The sequence below is a fragment of the Taudactylus pleione genome, unplaced genomic scaffold, assembly GCF_031769625.1.
Source record: "Taudactylus pleione unplaced genomic scaffold, aTauple2 ptg000038l, whole genome shotgun sequence".
In the NCBI taxonomy this organism is placed as follows: Eukaryota; Metazoa; Chordata; class Amphibia; order Anura; family Myobatrachidae; genus Taudactylus; species Taudactylus pleione.
Window position 1 is genome coordinate 9,040,823 of NW_028284440.1, and position 17,621 is coordinate 9,058,443.

Genomic DNA, 17,621 nt, shown 5'->3' on the forward strand with positions numbered 1-17,621 from the left:
GTGATTTTGAACTATGCTTGCACCCATTTTCATGTACCCCAAATTTGATGAGAATACTTACCTTCCCCCCAAAAAGTTGCAAAATGCTCATCATCACTTGCTGAAAGACGCTAAATAGCGCCTATTGAGACCATTTTAAAACACCAAATACCTTTAGCAGGGCTATTCGGGGGTACCCATAGTAAACCACCATGTCAGAGCATCTTTAGGGGGGTGTCAGGCTGATTTCCCAAAACTGTTAGAACTTTTCGCTGATTTCGAATTCGCCGGGTCCCGTTTTCGCACATTTGCAATTGAATAAGGGGTTTCGTGGGGACGCGCGTGATATTTTTTTGCCGGCAAAACCTCAGATGACGGGGAAAAGTCCGGCCTTGGACTTTTTGCTTCAAATTGAATACGGGCCTATGTATTAAATTTGTTGAAATACTTTAATAACAATTTTAATACATAGTTTCAAATGCGTTCTTCTTAAAAGGTATATATATCAGAGTTACTCTACAGGAGCTGCTACGTGTAAAGGTGATCATCAGATGAAAGTTCTTTTGTTCCAGTGCTCGAATTTATATCAACTATGTAAATTAGCTTCTTGTTACTGTCATAACACACTCAAAAGACGGACCATCTCCGCTTAGCCGCCTCCCAGTCACCACCCAAAAGTGCCTTATACATTTTCAACACATTTCTGGGACTCTGGACGCATGCGCGGTGCTGCTTAGACATATGTACAGTAGAAAATATATTGCTCAGCTGCATCTGACATCGGCAGTGCGTCTGCTACAGTATCAGGCCCAAAGTGTAAAAAAATTATCACATACAATAGAGCAATAAAGCAAACTAAATCAAGACAAAATAAAGTATGCATTATGGCAGTTCTATTCATTATGGCAGTTGTAACGGACTGTCTTGGTGTCCAGCAAACCATGCTGTTTGCTATAATATAGAATTTAAAGAGCTACAGTAGTAATAAAAACCCAGAAACTAACATTTAAAGAGAAGGGGAATCTGTGACCCAATTGACATCTCATGAATGTATCCCTAAAAGTGAAATAAGAAATCTAGGCAAATTTGTTTATCCTTAAACCTGGAGAACTTTGCATGAAAATACTACCGAGAGCAAAGATGGTTGCACAGCATCTAAAACCCCAAAAATCATACAAAAACATTTTTCAAATTCAAAAACATAAAATCAAATACAATGAATTATGACACTAGGCAATTGTAGAGTATATTTTTTTAGAGTTAATTCTTTTTGTAAATCTATGCTTAAAACAGGTAAAACTAAACAATTTGCATTAAAATTTGGCAATTCATAATACAGATCACATGTATTAAGCACAGTACTTTATATCCCCCAGACATTTCTTAAAATATAAATGAAATCTTCATCACACAAGATGCCAATACTCAGTCCTTCATAATAATCTTCAAATTCACTGTAGGACAGTTCCTTGGGATTTTTGCAAGCATTCTCCAGTGTTTCAAAAAATGCAGATCTGATTTCCACTTCGGATGCTGAACCTAAAAATGAGTAAACAAAAGAGGGACTTTTCTGTATGAGTTTGGAACTGTACACACCAACATGTTGTTGCATAATACAAATGGCAGAATTCCATTAGTTGCAAGAGCCATAGAAAGGCTCACAGGCATCCAAATAATATGCAAATCACCTCCAATTAAATGTCATTAGTAATGAGTTTATGCAAATTGGATACATGCTGGGAGATGTTAAAAACTTGGCCTCTGAGGTGCGGATTTGGAGATAAAACATATTGGTACATGGATTGCTTGGTTGTTAATGAACATTCAGAGGGTTTCTTGAAGGCACAATAAAGTAGGAATACCACAGGGTTTATGTAATAGGTGCCAATTTCACGGAGCTGTCTGTTTTTCTGGGAGATTGTGGCTAAAGTTAAAGAAGCAATCTGTTCTCGTTCAGCCTTATAACGGATTGCCTTTTTAAATTTAACCACAATCTCATAGAAACACAGACGGCTCCATGAAATCCGCACCTATTAGATAACCCCCCATATCTATATAATAAGCGAGAAAGGGTGTCTGTCTGCTGTCTGTTTTTTAGTTCTTTATGCACAGGCAGAGTTTTGTACCTAGCACCACCAAATTTGGAATGGTGATGTAGTTTAAACAGGATTAGGTTTTTGCCTAGGTTTGAACTTTGCCAGGTGAGCTGAGGAGTAGCTGTTCCAGACCAAGGCTAGAAAGGGGTGGATTCTTGAACCCAGGAGGTACCCTGTTGTTACAAATCCCTTCAAATCCCTTGTGTTTGATGGTGTTTGTTTACACCTTGAAATCTGGTACGCAGCCTCAGTGTTTTTAACAATTTTGTCAGCAATAAAAACTGTACTACACTACTGTGGCCCTTCTTTGTCTCCCTTTATATCTTTGAGGAACAAAGAAGACACGACGGTGTGTGTGAAGAAGTTTATCTATGACTTTTGTGACGTTTGGGCAAACCATTTTTATTTAAGAAGAGGATCCATAAGCATGAACTCATCATAATAAGTCATTCATATTAGACAATTGTTTTTTCAGATTCTACAAGTTCATCTAAGTGGTGGTTATGAATAGTTCACCACCCTAACCATCACTGTACCCATTGAAGGTTTTGCGCAAGGTTCCCCAGTGTTTTATTTGTTGTATTTCTGGTGTATTTTGGGTGCACTATTGTTTGAACCGATTGCAGCATTTCTATCACAGACGTGAAGCGCACGGATTATTAATATTTGTTTGTACTTCAATCCCGGCAATGCCGGGTATCCCGGCTAGTGTCAAATATACTGCTAACATACTGTCTTTAGCTTTACAATTGTAGATCATAGGATTTGGAAACCAAGGAATAAACTTATTACATGGAAATCATAGAAGCTTCAAATAAACAAAAAGAAAACTTAATTTACTAAGGTGTGGGAAAATTTGACACTCTCACATCACACAGAGTCAAGGGCTGGCTCCAGTGGAAATTGGCAGTTTGCCAAAACCCTATTAAAGTATCATTTTACTCTCACAGGCTGACCAAACTTTGACTCATGCAAGTTCATATTAAATCCAGAGTTAGTTATTTTTAAAGTGACCATATATATTAGTCAGCCCTCTGTGTTTGCATGCAAGGGTGTAACTAGAACTTTGGTGGCCACATAGCAAGATCTTAAAAGGGCCCCCCCCAGAGGTAAAAAAAAAACATACTTTTGCCCCCACACAGAGCCCATTCAGGTTATGCCACACAGTAGTACCCTTTATACATAATATGCCACGCAGTAGTAGTGCCCCTTACACATTATACCACATAGTAATGCCCTTTAAAGATTATGCCACACAGTAGTAGTGCCACATACAGTCAGGTACATAAATATTGGGACATTGACAGAATTTTCATATTTTGGCCTCTATTCACCACCACAATGGCTTTGAAATGAAACAAACAAGATGTGCTTTAACTGCAGACTTTCAGATTTTATTTGATGGTAATTACATCCAAATCAGGTGAACGGTGTAGGAATTACAAGGGTTTCTATATGTGCCTCCCACTTTTTAAGGGGCCAAAAGTAATGGGACAAACTAAACAATCCTAAATCTAACTTTCACTTTTTAATACTTTGTTGCAAATTCTTTGCAGGCAATTACAGCCTGAAGTCTGGAACGCATAGACATCACCAGACGCTGGGTTTCATCCCTGGTGATGCTCTGCCAGGCCTCTACTGCAAATGTCTTGCGTTCCTGCTTCTCCTTGGGGCATTTTCCCTTCAATTTTGTCTTCATCAAGTGAAATGCATGCTCAATCGGATTCAGGTCAGGGGATTGACTTGGCCATTGCATAACATTACACTTTTTAGCCTTAAAAAACTCTTTGCTTGCTTTTGCAGTATGCTTCGGGTAATTGTCCATCTGCCCTGTGAAGTGCCGTCCAATGAGTTCTGAAGCATTTGACTGAATATGAGCATATAATATTGCCTGAAAACACTTCAGAATTCATTCTGCTGCTTTTGTCAGCAGTCACATCATCAATAAATACAAGGCAACCAGTTCCATTGGCAGCCATACATGCCCACGCCATGACACCACCACCACCATGTTTCACTAATGAGGTGATATGTTTTGGATCATGAGCAGTTCCTTTCCTTCTCCATACTCTTCTCTTCCCATCCCTCTGGTACAAGTTGATCTTTGTCTCATCTGTCCATAGGATGTTGTCCCAGAACTGTAATGGCTTTTTTAGATGTTGTTTGGCAAACTCTAATCTGGTCTTCCTGTTTTTGTGGCTCACCAATGGTTTACATCTTGTGGTGAACCCTCTATATTCACTTTTGTGAAGTCTTCTCTTGATTGTTGACTTTGACACATATACACCTACCTCCTGGAGAGTGTTCTTGATTTGGCCAACTGTTGTGAAGGGGTTTTTCTTCACCAGGGAAATAATTATTCTGTCATCCACCACAGTTGTTTTCCGTAGTCTTCCGGGTCTTTTGGTGTTGCTGAGCTCTCCGATGCGTTCTTTCTTTTTAAGAATGTTTCAAACAGTTGCTTTGGCCACAACTAATGTTTTTGCTATCTCTCCGATGGGTTTGTTTTGATTTTTCAGCCCAATGATGGCTTTCTTCACTTATAGTGACAGCTCTTTGGATCTCATATTGAGAGTCGACAGCAACTGATTCCAAATGCAAATGTCACACGTCACACCTAGAATCAACTCCAGACCTTTTACCTGCTTAATTGATAATGAAATAATGAGGGAATAGCCCACACCTGTCCATGAAATAGCTTTTGAGTTGATAGTCCCATTACTTTTCGCCCCTTAAAAAGTGGGAGGCACATATAGAAACCGTTGTAATTCCTACACCGTTCACCTGATTTAGATGTAATTACCCTCAAATTAAATCTGAAAGTCTGCAGTTAAAGTACATCTTGTATGTTTCATTTCAAAGCCATTGTGGTGGTGAATAGAGGCCAAAATACTAAATTTCTGTCAATGTCCCAATATTTATGCACCTGACTGTATAACACATTATTCCACCCCTTACACATTATGCCACACAGTAATGCCCGTTATAACATTATGTCAAACAGTAAAGAACCTTACACATTATGCCCCCCCCCACAGGAACTCACCGCCCTGTGTCCCTCCAGCAGCCTCTTGCATCTCCCTGTGTACCATCAGCAGCCAGCGACGGTGCTGTCTCTCCAGCACCAAATCAACGTCGCTGAAACCCGGGCCCCACTTGGCGGCCCTGACTGGACAGACCCACCTTGTGTGAATGACTGGGTGCAGGGGGAGCGGCCGGCCACAGAGGCATCTCGGGCACCATAGCAGCTGCACCTCTTTCACCCACGGTAGTTATGCCACTGTTTGCATGCATGTTAGCAAACAGTGGGGTTCTTTTAAGAATCAATGGAATGGGGTTATAGTCGAGGACAATGTAAACAAATAAGGGCTGCAGGTGTACTTCAGGGTCCAGTCTTCAATCCCGGCAATGCCGGGTATCCCGGCTAGTGTCAAATATACTAACATGCTGTCTTTAGCTTTACAATTGTAGATCATAGGATTTGGAAACCAAGGAATAAACTTATTACATGGAAATCATAGAAGCTTCAAATAAACAAATAGAAAACTTAATTTACTAAGGTGTGGGAATATTTGAATTTCTACACAATCCATATGTCTTCTGTCTTTATAACCAGCATATCAAATACACAAAGGTATAAATAATAAACTATTATGCATACCATCTATCCGCCATCTCTCCTCATGGATGACCCAGGGTAATCTAGACCTCAGCATTTAGACAACAGAACTCCATCCCTTTACCGCAGTGTTTCCCAACCTCGGTCTTCAAGGCACACTAACAGTAGAGATTTTAGTGATATCCATGTTTGAACACAGATGGTTAAATAAAAATAAATGAGGTTCTAATTAAGACACATGTACTCAAGTATGGCTATCCTTAAAACCTAGACTGTTAGTGTGCTTTGAGGACCATGGTTGGGATCCCCTCCTCTCTCTCACTGTGGACAACTTAAGGCTCTTCTCTTTTTCTCAAGTCAGCTGTCTCAGTGTCCTGCTCGACTCCCTCTCAGTCAATCCCCACAACCACTCCATCAGTCAATCCTGTCGCTTCCTCTTTGGTAACATTACCAGGATCAGACCCTTCTTAAACTGGATGGAACCAAAACCCTAATCCACTCTGACATTATTTCATGACTATACTACTGCAACCTACTCCACTCTGGCCTCCCTCGTACTCGCTTCTTTCCAATCCATCTTCAAAACTGTGGAAAGATTGGTTTTCATCTCCTGCTATTCTGCTTCTTTCTGCCAATGCCTACACTGGTTCCCCTTCCCCTACAAAATCTATTTGAACCCTTACCTACAATGCCCTCAACCACTTTCCCCTCCATCTAACATTTCCAATCTCACCACACTGCACTCTCTCTGCTCTACAAATAAGCAATTCCTCTTTGATTACTATTTCAATCAAATATCCAAGTCTTCTCTCGAATGCCACACCTTTTAAACTTATGCACCCAAATTAAAATCTCCCCAGCCTTCAGTGCTTCAAAAGCAATCTGAAATCGCATCTATTCATCACAGTGATGGAGAGTCTGGTGAGGGATCCTGGGACCTGGAGGAACTTGTCTTGGAGATCTTCTAATCATCCTAGGGAATCTTATAATATCTGCATACTTAAGTTTTTGTTGCCTCTGTGATGTGGAATACCACATACTCAGCCATCTACTGCAAGTAGAATATCACTCAAAAAAAATAAATTGCTATGTGCATCTATTTAAGAAATCTCTTTGTGAGTAGTTCCAGTAATACTCTGGATAAAGTGTTCATACATGCTGCACATTGGATACATGTTTCATTTCTTTCAGATATTTTAGAAATAATCCAAGAAACTTTCATTTATAATTAACCAGACTGTCTTATACCTCAATTAGGAAAGTGTTGTTTAATATTCTTACGTGGAAGGTGTGGTGACTACTTTTGTGGGATTTAGCTGCTCCTTTTGGTTGTGCAGAAGTTTGCATATTGTATTTGTTTATGCTATTATTTTATGCCTCCTCTATGTGTATACCCAACTTTGCTATGCAATTCTACTACCAATGTTATCTTTAAATTATTATATATTTTTGCATTTTTAATCCTACTGTACTTGTGTTATGTTAGCCTTGTTGTATGTTTTGTCACTTGTGTTATGTATTGCTACTTTTGTTATGTATACCTTGTTGTGTTACCGTATGTGTTTACACTGTTGTGCTACCACATTGCATCGCACTGTGGAATATTGAGGTTCCTATAAATTCTAATAAAAATATATACCATGTACAAATTATATCTCAAATCCAGATTAAAGATGGATGAGGAAAATCGGGATGGCTGTAGGCCCAGATGACCGAGCAGCAATTACATTAGATCTCACTTATTATAGGTGATGTAGTTATTACCCCACCTCATCCAATTTTAGTATGAGGCAATGTGGACAAGTAGGCTCAATCAAACAAAATTCGGAGCACTGACTCATTTTACTACACTTTTAAGTGGAAGTAAAGAGATCTGTATACACTATAACAGGACTTTACAAACTCACCGGAATTCCTTCACTCACTCCTCAGTTGTAAGTAGAATTTGTCATACATATTTTAAGGGATTAATGACAAGCACTCATCACGATACGGCTATATGGCACCCATGGCTAAACCACTATAGTACTTCTCGACTAATTTGAACACCCAACTCCTAATGCAATAGCAATACAGGCATAATCTCACCCCCTTTGTGCCCAATACATATTCTGCTTACTATTTTAAATGTTTGTATGATGTTGGCTTCATGCACACCCTCTTCCCTAGAGCATAATACCATTTTGTACGGATAAAATATACAAGTACACATAAATAGATCTTAAAACACAAAATAAAATCTAAGAATGAAACAAAACATAAAATACAACATAAATCAGTCTCAAAGAGATTCAGATACTTCTTCACTACATATTTCTCAGATACTCTGTCTACTTCCTCAGGCTACTGACTATTACCCGTGTTTTAAGTTCTAATTTGTTTGTTCTTGTACATCTAAATTATATTTTAGCACTCTATACATGGGTGTATAGAAATAAATGAACATTGATATTTTTTACAAATTTATTTAACATTGGGTTTAATCAATTATTTACACCAATCGTGCTCCTAGAGGGGCAGGAGTCATAAGAGCTGTCTAGTATCTAATTTTCTTGCTATCCATATTTTACTCATATATCAGTGGTAGATCTCCATAATCAAATAGGTACTATTCTTCAAATTTAAAAACACAGACAGATATCAGGACTACAAAACAATGTCCAAAGCTCATAAAAATATTGATATAATGCGAGTTTTATTTTTGTCTGTTCAGTAGAGCACTCAGCGCTATCTCCTCACTGCTGCTGCCGGGTTCCCATAGTGATGGAGGTGCGCAGACATCACAGCGGAACCTCCAACCCAATGCACTACTGCACATGCATGGCTTAACTGTGTGTCTTCTTCTCCATCCTCCATAGGACTAGCTCATGCCTCTGTGTGTGTCATTGATGGAGCATGTGATAGATACGCCACAAAGCCTACCATTGCCACTGTGTCACCACCACTAGACACCACATACATTCCATTACCACCACTGAGTTTATGTGCATGTGTGTGCTCAAGATAGCACACGCCACCTGCGTTAACACGTTGCTGGCTAGACCTGTTAAACCATACATTCCTGCATTGGTGCCTGCTGCATTATGTCTGTGGTGACTCACATCCTGTGTTCTACCGGGTTAATAAACCAATCCATGGTTAAGATAGTCATTGTGTGGGATGACAATCACACCCTCTGACACTAATCAACATCATAACTTCTGCCAACAATATCAGCACTTAAAGATCACCCCATCTACCAATATCAAGTTGCAGTTTTCATCTTTATATCCCTTTTTTTGATATCTCCATAGGCAACATAAAAAATGAATGAGCTGGAAAATGGACGATTGCCGTTGGTGCAAATTTGCACCAAAAGTGCCAAAAAGTGTATTTGCACCAAAAGTGCCAAAAGTATATTATGACAAAAAGGAGAGTGTAACTATCATCAATATTCTGATAATCAACAATATTACAAACAGTTATGTTTTGTTTTAGTAATTCTTCGTCTCCAAATGGAATAATACAAAGTAAATTATCTCAAATACTCTTTCATTGAGGCTTGATAGGGATGACAGGATACCCTGACTTTCCCATTAAAGCAGCTACTAGCAATATTCAGAAATATATTGTATACTAGCTGAAGTACCCGGCTTTGCCCGGGTTTACATTTTCAAGTTATTGCGTTTTATTATGTGATGTTGTCCAAATCCATCCAGTGGAAGGCCCAGAACAGGCTCCCTGGGTCAAAGTTCTGCCCGGCATACACCAACGGGAGGTCCAATCGAGACCTCAACCTCTTAGTATGTCTTCTGGGATCCAATGTGAAGTTTTCATCCAAATCCATCCAGTGGAAGGCTCAAAACAGACTCCCCGAGTCTAAACAGGCTCACTGTGTCAAAGTTCTACTTGGTTCACTCCGCCATGATGTCCAACTGGGACCCCAACCAGTACATTAGGTATATCCTAACCAAATGCCACCCCTCTGAAGTTTTTATCCAAATCCATCCAGTGGAAGGTCCAGAACAGGCTCCCTGGGTCACAGTTTTGCCCAGCATACACCAACGGGAGGTCTGACCGGGACCCTAACACTCCTAAAACCTGGCCAGAATCTAACTGGACCACCTCGCGTTGGTTTCTTCCCAAACGGTGAAGGGGTGTCCGAATGCATAGTAAACAAACAAACCGGCCAATTAATTTAATATTATATATAAATATATATATATATATACATATATATATATATATATATTCCAAATACAAAATCCCAGGCCTGGACACTTGGGGGTCCCGCTCAGCACTGCTATTAATGCCCACTATTAACCCCCTGACAGGCAGACAGTGACAGCCCCATGCCTGCTGCTGCACAACAGAGTTGGTAAATTGACTCGTCATGAGTCACTTCTCACTCAGTCGCCTCTCGCTTCAACTCCTTCCTTACCTACACCACATTGGCCGGTGTGTCCTCAATAAACTTTTCCTTTGATCACTGAAGCTGGCGCGGCGTGAAGTCGTGATCACACCACGCCGACTTCAGTGATCAAAGGAAAACTTTGTTGAGGGCATGCTGAATTAGAGAGGGGAGCCGCGGCGAGCGGTTGGTGTCGTGTGAGGAGTCTGAGGAGCCGTCCGAAGCAGACAGGAGCAAGTGAGGCAAGGTAAGCGTGTCACCCACTCACTGTGTGTCCTTTCTCCCAGAGTCCTGGGCCATTGATTCCTTATTAAAACAGTGGATAGAGCATGATGGAACAGAGAGAACAAACTGTCCCTGCTCCATGAATTTCTCCTCATGCTGCCTGGCGGGTTCCAGCTATTTTTAATACGCCTCAATTTGCCAAAAAAATTTTCATTGTGTATGAATAAGGTAGCGGGGGAAGGGAGGTTGTAGGGATGGGGGCAAGGGAAGCGGAGGTTGAAGGGGAGGGGAGGCTGGGGACCCTGCCTATTTTGTCAGGCCCGGGCCCCACAATTTCTGATGGCAGCCCTGCCGAGGTATGACAGTATTTTGAAATGTGTGTTTTAAATAAAAGAGGATGTGACTGAAGGTGTTTGGAGAGGTGGCCAAATGAAGGGGGAGTCAGCCAGAGAGGAGATAGGGGTGGTCAAGAGATACCAGGGATAAAAGAGGAAGCTACAAGTGAGAATGATTATAAACAGAAAAATGACAGGCCAGGACTGTGCCCCCTGCCCTGTGCTGTGGCTCATGTTGCACTACCCTAGGTACAGCATTGCCTTTGAGCTTGTTGCTCTCCATCATGGCTATCCAGGCACCCAGCCCCACATACCCTCCGGGCACTGGCCAGCCTACCCCAATCACCACATAATCAAACTATGTCTCCCTCAGCAGCTAACAGTATCATACTCCCGGCTCTCAAAGCCTTGTAAGATCACGTACTCAAAGAATTCCCGCAGTGGAGCTGCTAGCATTGCTCCGGTCACACTGCCTGCTGATGAATGCCCAGCCGGGTCTGTTGGGGCCCCTCCTCTCTGCACCCCTGTTGCTGACCGTAAACCCTAACCAAACATTCTACAAAATGAAGTACGTGGTGCATAGAATTATACCTTACATTCACCTACACAACAAACATACATACACATAAGCCTGATTAGGTTATTGTGCTATCAGCAGTGGTGGCTCCAGAGGTGGGGCTGCAGCACAGTTCAAAATTCAAATAGCGGAGCCACACCAACTGCCCTTCCAAACGCTGCAAAACATGCAGACTGGGTCTCACTGGCAGTTGGTGTGACTTCCCTATTTGAATTTTGGACTGTGCAGCAGCCCCACGTCTGGAGCCGCCACTGGCTACCAGTATCACTAAAAAGGTGAACTGCAGGAGGAAACTTCTATCAATCAATCAATCAGAGTGACCACAGATGAAGCACTCACTATTATAATAAAACATTTAATAAAAGTACCTGCCAAAACTTGTGAATGTTTCTTAGCACAGTAGAATTTTCGCAAATCTGTCATGCACACTGCACCCGTTTTATTGGGATCTAGTTTCATAAAGGCCTAAAAATAAAATACAATTTTAGCTCTACAAACTGTATGCATCATATCTGTACAAAAAAAGTCAATGGGATTGATGCAGAGTTGAACATACGCCTGTTATCTTGCTTGTTTTCATACTGTGCATGCTCCACAACACTGTGCATGCAAATACAAGCCAGGCAGAGCCAAAAGCATCTACACTTACAACTGAAGAGGTATAACTCATATGGGCAACTTTCAGTGACGGAACATCAAAGCAACTACAGATATGCAGTGTTGGACATATCCGTAAATATAGATCCAAGAACATCTTTACACCTAGTATACTGATAAAGCAAGAACATATTGATAAAGATCAAACCCATGATAAGCAAACCGCATGGGCGAATATACACATTTTTTTCTGTGCACGCATTACAGAAATATATACGCCTGATTTCCGTCCAAATCTGCAGCAGACGCAATATCTGGAACAACAACATACTTGCCTACTCTCCCTGAATGGAAGGGAGGCTCCCAAACATCGGGTGGCGCTCCCCGCTGCATGGAAGAGAGGACTCCCAGAGCTGGCCGCCACCAGCCCACACCCCACAGCAGCCGCCCACTTACCGAGCACAATTTGTTGGGGGGGGGGTCGGATGTAATGACGCAAATCACACTGAATCACATCACTGTAGCCCTGTCTCCACTTTACAATGCCTGTATCTCGGCATTGTATAGTGGGGAGCAGGGCTACAATGACACAATCGTGCCGTCAAGCCCCCCGCACCACCCACCTATGTCGCTGCCACACCCCTGGCTGCCAGGAAGTCAGCAAGTATGAATAACAAACATTGAGACAAAAGGCCTCAATATTAGCAATGGTTAAGTTCCTGATATAAGTCGCCAGATATTTTCATACTACATCTTGCACTAAATCTCTACATGAAACAAGGTAACACAAGCTCTGCTAGGTACAAACATGACATATTTCTGCACATTTTAATGCACTATTACTTTTATTTGCTGAACTTTCCAGATTAAAAAATAAACAGGGAATGTGGCATGTTCAAAAATTTGGGTAATCTTCTAATTGAATTATTTATATTTTTTGAGAATGTAAATTAAGTCAGGTGAAACAATGCCAGAGTTAAATAAATACTATGGTCCTTCATCAAAGTTTTCATTATGTCAAATATATCATAATTGTGCAATAAAAATGTGGAACAAAATGTGTCATATTAAAGTTTGTACCCTGCTGAGGTTTTTCCCTAGAGATTCAGTGACACATGCAATATGACCTAGGGCTCTCAAACTTATGACTGAATATATTTGTTATATACATAAACTCAGAAAGGCACAAACCTTATGAAAGGCAAACAGGATGAAAACATGAAGAAAATGTAAGCTGTCAAATGGAATATGCAATTTATTTTTTGACATGTTTCTGCAATCATTGGGAAAATTTATATGTCAACAGTATTAAAAATATTCAAAAGGATAAAAAAAAAAAAGCAGGGAACAAAACTTTGACATATTTCCTTAGACACTTTGAAGAAATACATAAATGTGATCCTTCCTCATTAAAATGTATTGGTATTGAGGGTATTAAACCCGGTATATGTGGTAGAGATTGTAAATTACAGTTATTGAAACAAGTTAACTAAATTTATAAATATGAGGTAACCTGATGAACTTAATAAAATGTTTAATTAGTTTTAAAGTATTTTACTTTTAATATAAAAGGTGTTATATATTTATTTTTTTAACACATTTTTTGGAAATGATGTCTTATTTGTAATTGATATACTATTTGAAGATATTGTTTTTAACGGTATACATTATCTGTATATTATAATTTATTCATATAAATAAAGTTGTTTGAAAGCAAGGGTGGCAAGCTCATGATCTTTATTATAGAAGAAAATAAATATATTAAAATTAATTACACAGAAATTAAGCTTTGAAATCCATTTTGGCAAGGATAACTCCACACTCAATAAGCTTGATAACAGAGCGGTACTAACACTGCTCATAAAGTTGGATTGTAAGCCACTGTAATGGGGGGCATCCACTAGACGATTTTATCCCTGTCCAACCTCTTAACGATTTTCCCTTGAAGTTTCCCTTGAAATATGATCTTCCACTCTGAACAATTTGCAAAGGATTTGCAAAAGATTTGCAAAGGATTTGCAAAAGATCTGCAAACGATTTGCAAAAGATCTAACAATAAACTATGTTGTTTTAATCTGTAATTGAGAGCTTTCAGCTATAGTGGGCAGACAGTGGTTCATCGTTTGATCGTTCAGCATGAACTATGTGTAAACGATGTGTAAACGATTTGTAAGCAATCAAGTGAAATTGACCTGCATGTTCAGTCGATGGAGGAGACGATCAAACGACCAGCGGGAGCGCGCATCGTACATCGTTAGAAACAATTACTGCACGATTTGCAAACGATGTTCAAACGATGTTTGAACGATTATCGAACGATTTTGTCATTATCGTTCAATCGTTCAACTTTATCGTCTAGTGGATACCCCCCTTTAAAGGATGAGATATTTAAAATTGATCTTGAAAAGTGTGGAACTCATTGCGCACATACAGTAAGAGGATTTCCACTTTTGGCAAATGGTACCCAACACATTTTCTCCAAATGCTGTATAATAATTTTAACATGTAAGTGGATGCTATCACCTTAATGTGTATGAAACATTCACCCTGGTCATCTCAAAATTAAATGAGTGTACTGCCTCTGCAGCCTAAACATCTAATATTTTAGTTAGCACAGTATGTTTTATTTTCTCTGGATTCCCTGGAGACACTAGTAGAAAGGTCTAGTGTGACTTTCATGTAAAGTATATATAAACCTGTGCAGGCAGATATTTTATAGGCTGAACCAATATTTAGAAGCATTTGCTTAAGTAGTTAGTACTTTACCCTTTCATTTCTGTCTTTAATAGTGCATATACTCTATATCATACTGCAAACAAGTTATGATTAGATGCATAGAGAGGCGCAGGCACATAAAACAGGCAGGTGTGCTACTCTGGGCCGTGGATAGAAAATGACCTTAGATATCTGGTTGGGCTATAAAATCCACAAGTGGCTTTGACCACAAATTAATGAATATAGCTATATGGAGGTCTAGCAATCCATATGCAGTTAGAATACATGAGCTCTGAATTGCTACTTTCAAATTGTAAACTGTTTGTGTAAAATAGATAGAATTCCAGAATAAATCATAATTTCCATACAAATATTTCAGAAGGCTGTAAAAAAAAAAAAAATGTAAATCGAAAAATTACTTTTCTAACAAATGATTTTCTATACTCATTCATTTCTCCGATAACATTACGGACAAAAAACCCATAGTCTACTGCTCCCTTGTTGTTTTCATCGATAATAAGCCATAAGGATTCAAAAACCTGAAAAACAGCATAATGAAATTGTTTTGAATAATAGTCAAAAATAATAAGTTTACCATTAAGGACATTATTTCTGGTCACAAAAACATATATATTGTTATCATGTGAATTGTACCACTATACGATAATAATACTAAAATCATTTTTGCACTGATAAACATCTAACAATACATATGTTCAGTAAAAACTTTGAATGCCAGCATACACATACATACATACACACAGGGCATCATATAGATTTGGGAATAAATCCAGCCAACGGTTGCAGATTTGCACCTGGACAAACCCTGTTTGGATAGAAAATGCAACTGCCAACTGTACAAATAAAGGGTAACATTATTTAGAGTTTAGCTAGGTTATGTTAACCTCCAAACTCTATATCTGTCTGCACATTTTAAATTTGCCCCTTGCAGCTCTAAGCGGTTTTGCCAAAAGTACAAAATTGCACATCCTAGATGAGGCCCACCAAGTTAAAAAAAAATAATTATATATATATTCTTTGCCAACCTTGTCCTTCTACATAGAAAACAGATGGGAATTTGTATTATGTTCATTCCTACTAAATTTCAGAAAATACATAATTTCTGCCTCTCCTGTGCTGCACTCTCCAGGAATAAATGCCTTCAGGATTTGAATCAGAGCGTGTTTGACATAGTTTTACTGATTGAGAGGAAGTAGAGCAAAAAACAAACATTTAATAGGGAAGTCTCTATAAATGTTGCACTGACTTACTGGGTATAAACTGTTTTCTCATAAAATGTAGGTTTAATTTTTTTAATACAGACGTATTTAAAAAAATAAAATATATATATATATATATATATATATATAAATAACAAACTGTATAGGTGGCACTCCCATGTGCTGTAAACAATGCTCCAGGTGCCCTCCGGAGAAGCTCCACAGCGGGGGCTCCAATATACAAACACGCCGGCGGCACTCTGTGTGAATAAAGACTCAGACCAGCAGGCAAAATAACATCAACGTTTCGATTTTGTTACATCGTCATCAGGATAAAAAATGACAGTAACACACACTTACTTGTACCAACACCACTCCCATGTGCTCTGCTGCGGGTCCGTCCTGGCGGCGCCCACAGATGACGTCACCCGCGCGACCCGTTACCACCGCTGCCATGTGAATAAACATAAACATGAAGACAATAAAATATGGAACCATCATATAAGATAACATTCAAATGACAAAAAATGACAATAAATCGGCAATCAACATAAGCCTCTGGCCAAAGTTCTGTTATAGAACCCATGTTACTATTGATAACAGTAATCATATTCATCCCACACATTGAGCTGAAATCTAAATGGCACAGTGTTTCTAATAAAAACCACAACACTTCTTCACCTGTATATTGTTAAAGGTCATCCCAGGCAGAAACCCGTGTCAGAACAATTAAACATAACAGAAATCTCCACAAACACCAAACTAGATCATATTCAGTGAATTAGAGATATTAAACAATTTGAATATTTCATCACAAGGTAATTTCACATTCTACAATCTAGATAGAAAGTACCTGGTATCCTAAAAGTTAAATAACCAATGTTGCTTTATAAAAAACAATGCAAGCCTAGGCTATCATTCAATCCTTTCGGATGTAAAGTGCCAAGGCGATAAATCCAATGTGACTCGCATTGAAGTAACTTTTTAGAACGATCACCACCCCGGCTAAGAGGTGGGATATGGTCTATTAGGATATACCATAATGTGGAAATATTGTGTCCAGCCTGTGCAAAGTGCCTAGCCACAGGCTGGTCACTAGTACCAGAATTTATGGCTGCCCGTATTGCTGAGCGATGTAATGCCATGCGCTCCCTTAAGGTCCGGTCAGTTTTTCCCACATACCCAAGCCCACAAGGACACGTAATAAGGTAAACCACAAACCTAGTAGTGCAGGTAAGCCTGTGTCTGATGTCAAAATGTTTACCACTATATGGATGTACAAATGTACCACCCGTTGTCAAATACCTGCAGGTGAGACAATTGAGACATTTAAAGCATCCATGCTTTTGTCTTAAAAAGTGCCGCCCTTCATTGCTATTGTGACCCCTCTTGATGTCAGTTTTTACGACCCAATCGTGGATATTCTTACCCCGCGTATAGCATGACATAATCATGCTATGAGCAAGGTTTAAATTGGGATCATTTTGTAAAATGGGCCAATGTTGCTTGGATATAGCACCTGTCGTGGGGCTGAAAGTATTATAGTGATTAACCCAGGGTATACGGGTATCATGTGTGGTTTTGATTTTAGAGCTCAGTAGATCATCCCGAGATGCCAACATCGCTTTCTCTTTAGCAACCAATAAGGAATTCCTATCATAACACCGTTCCAGAAATTTGTTAACCATTTCATCAATCTTAACACGTGCTACATCGGGATCACTGCATATATACGCCGTGCCCGTAAAAATTGTGAATACGGCAACCCATATTTCAGGATTTTCGGATGAAAACTATCTGCGTGCAGAAGAGAGTTTCTGTCTGTGGGTTTACTGTATAAAGATGTGCTGATGATACCATGTTGGTTA

General features: G+C 39.5%; 1 protein-coding gene across 5 annotated transcripts in view; it reads right to left on the reverse strand.

Moving 5' to 3' along the window:
* Positions 1 to 1,217: 1,217 nt before the first annotated feature.
* CAPS2 (calcyphosine 2) overlaps positions 1,218 to 17,621 on the reverse strand; it is a 118,894-nt gene continuing 102,490 nt past the window's right edge. For 3 of the 5 annotated variants that reach the window (XM_088452472.1, XM_088452474.1, XM_088452473.1), the window contains 3 exons: positions 14,953 to 15,072; positions 11,590 to 11,686; positions 1,218 to 1,518 (listed from right to left, as the gene is read on the reverse strand). In XM_088452472.1, the coding sequence (XP_088308598.1) occupies positions 1,343 to 1,518; positions 11,590 to 11,686; positions 14,953 to 15,072 (393 nt within the window). In that variant the 3' untranslated portion in view covers positions 1,218 to 1,342. The remainder of the gene's footprint in view (positions 1,519 to 11,589; positions 11,687 to 14,952; positions 15,073 to 17,621) is intronic. The other 2 variants (XM_088452475.1, XM_088452476.1) reach the window with 2 other exon arrangements.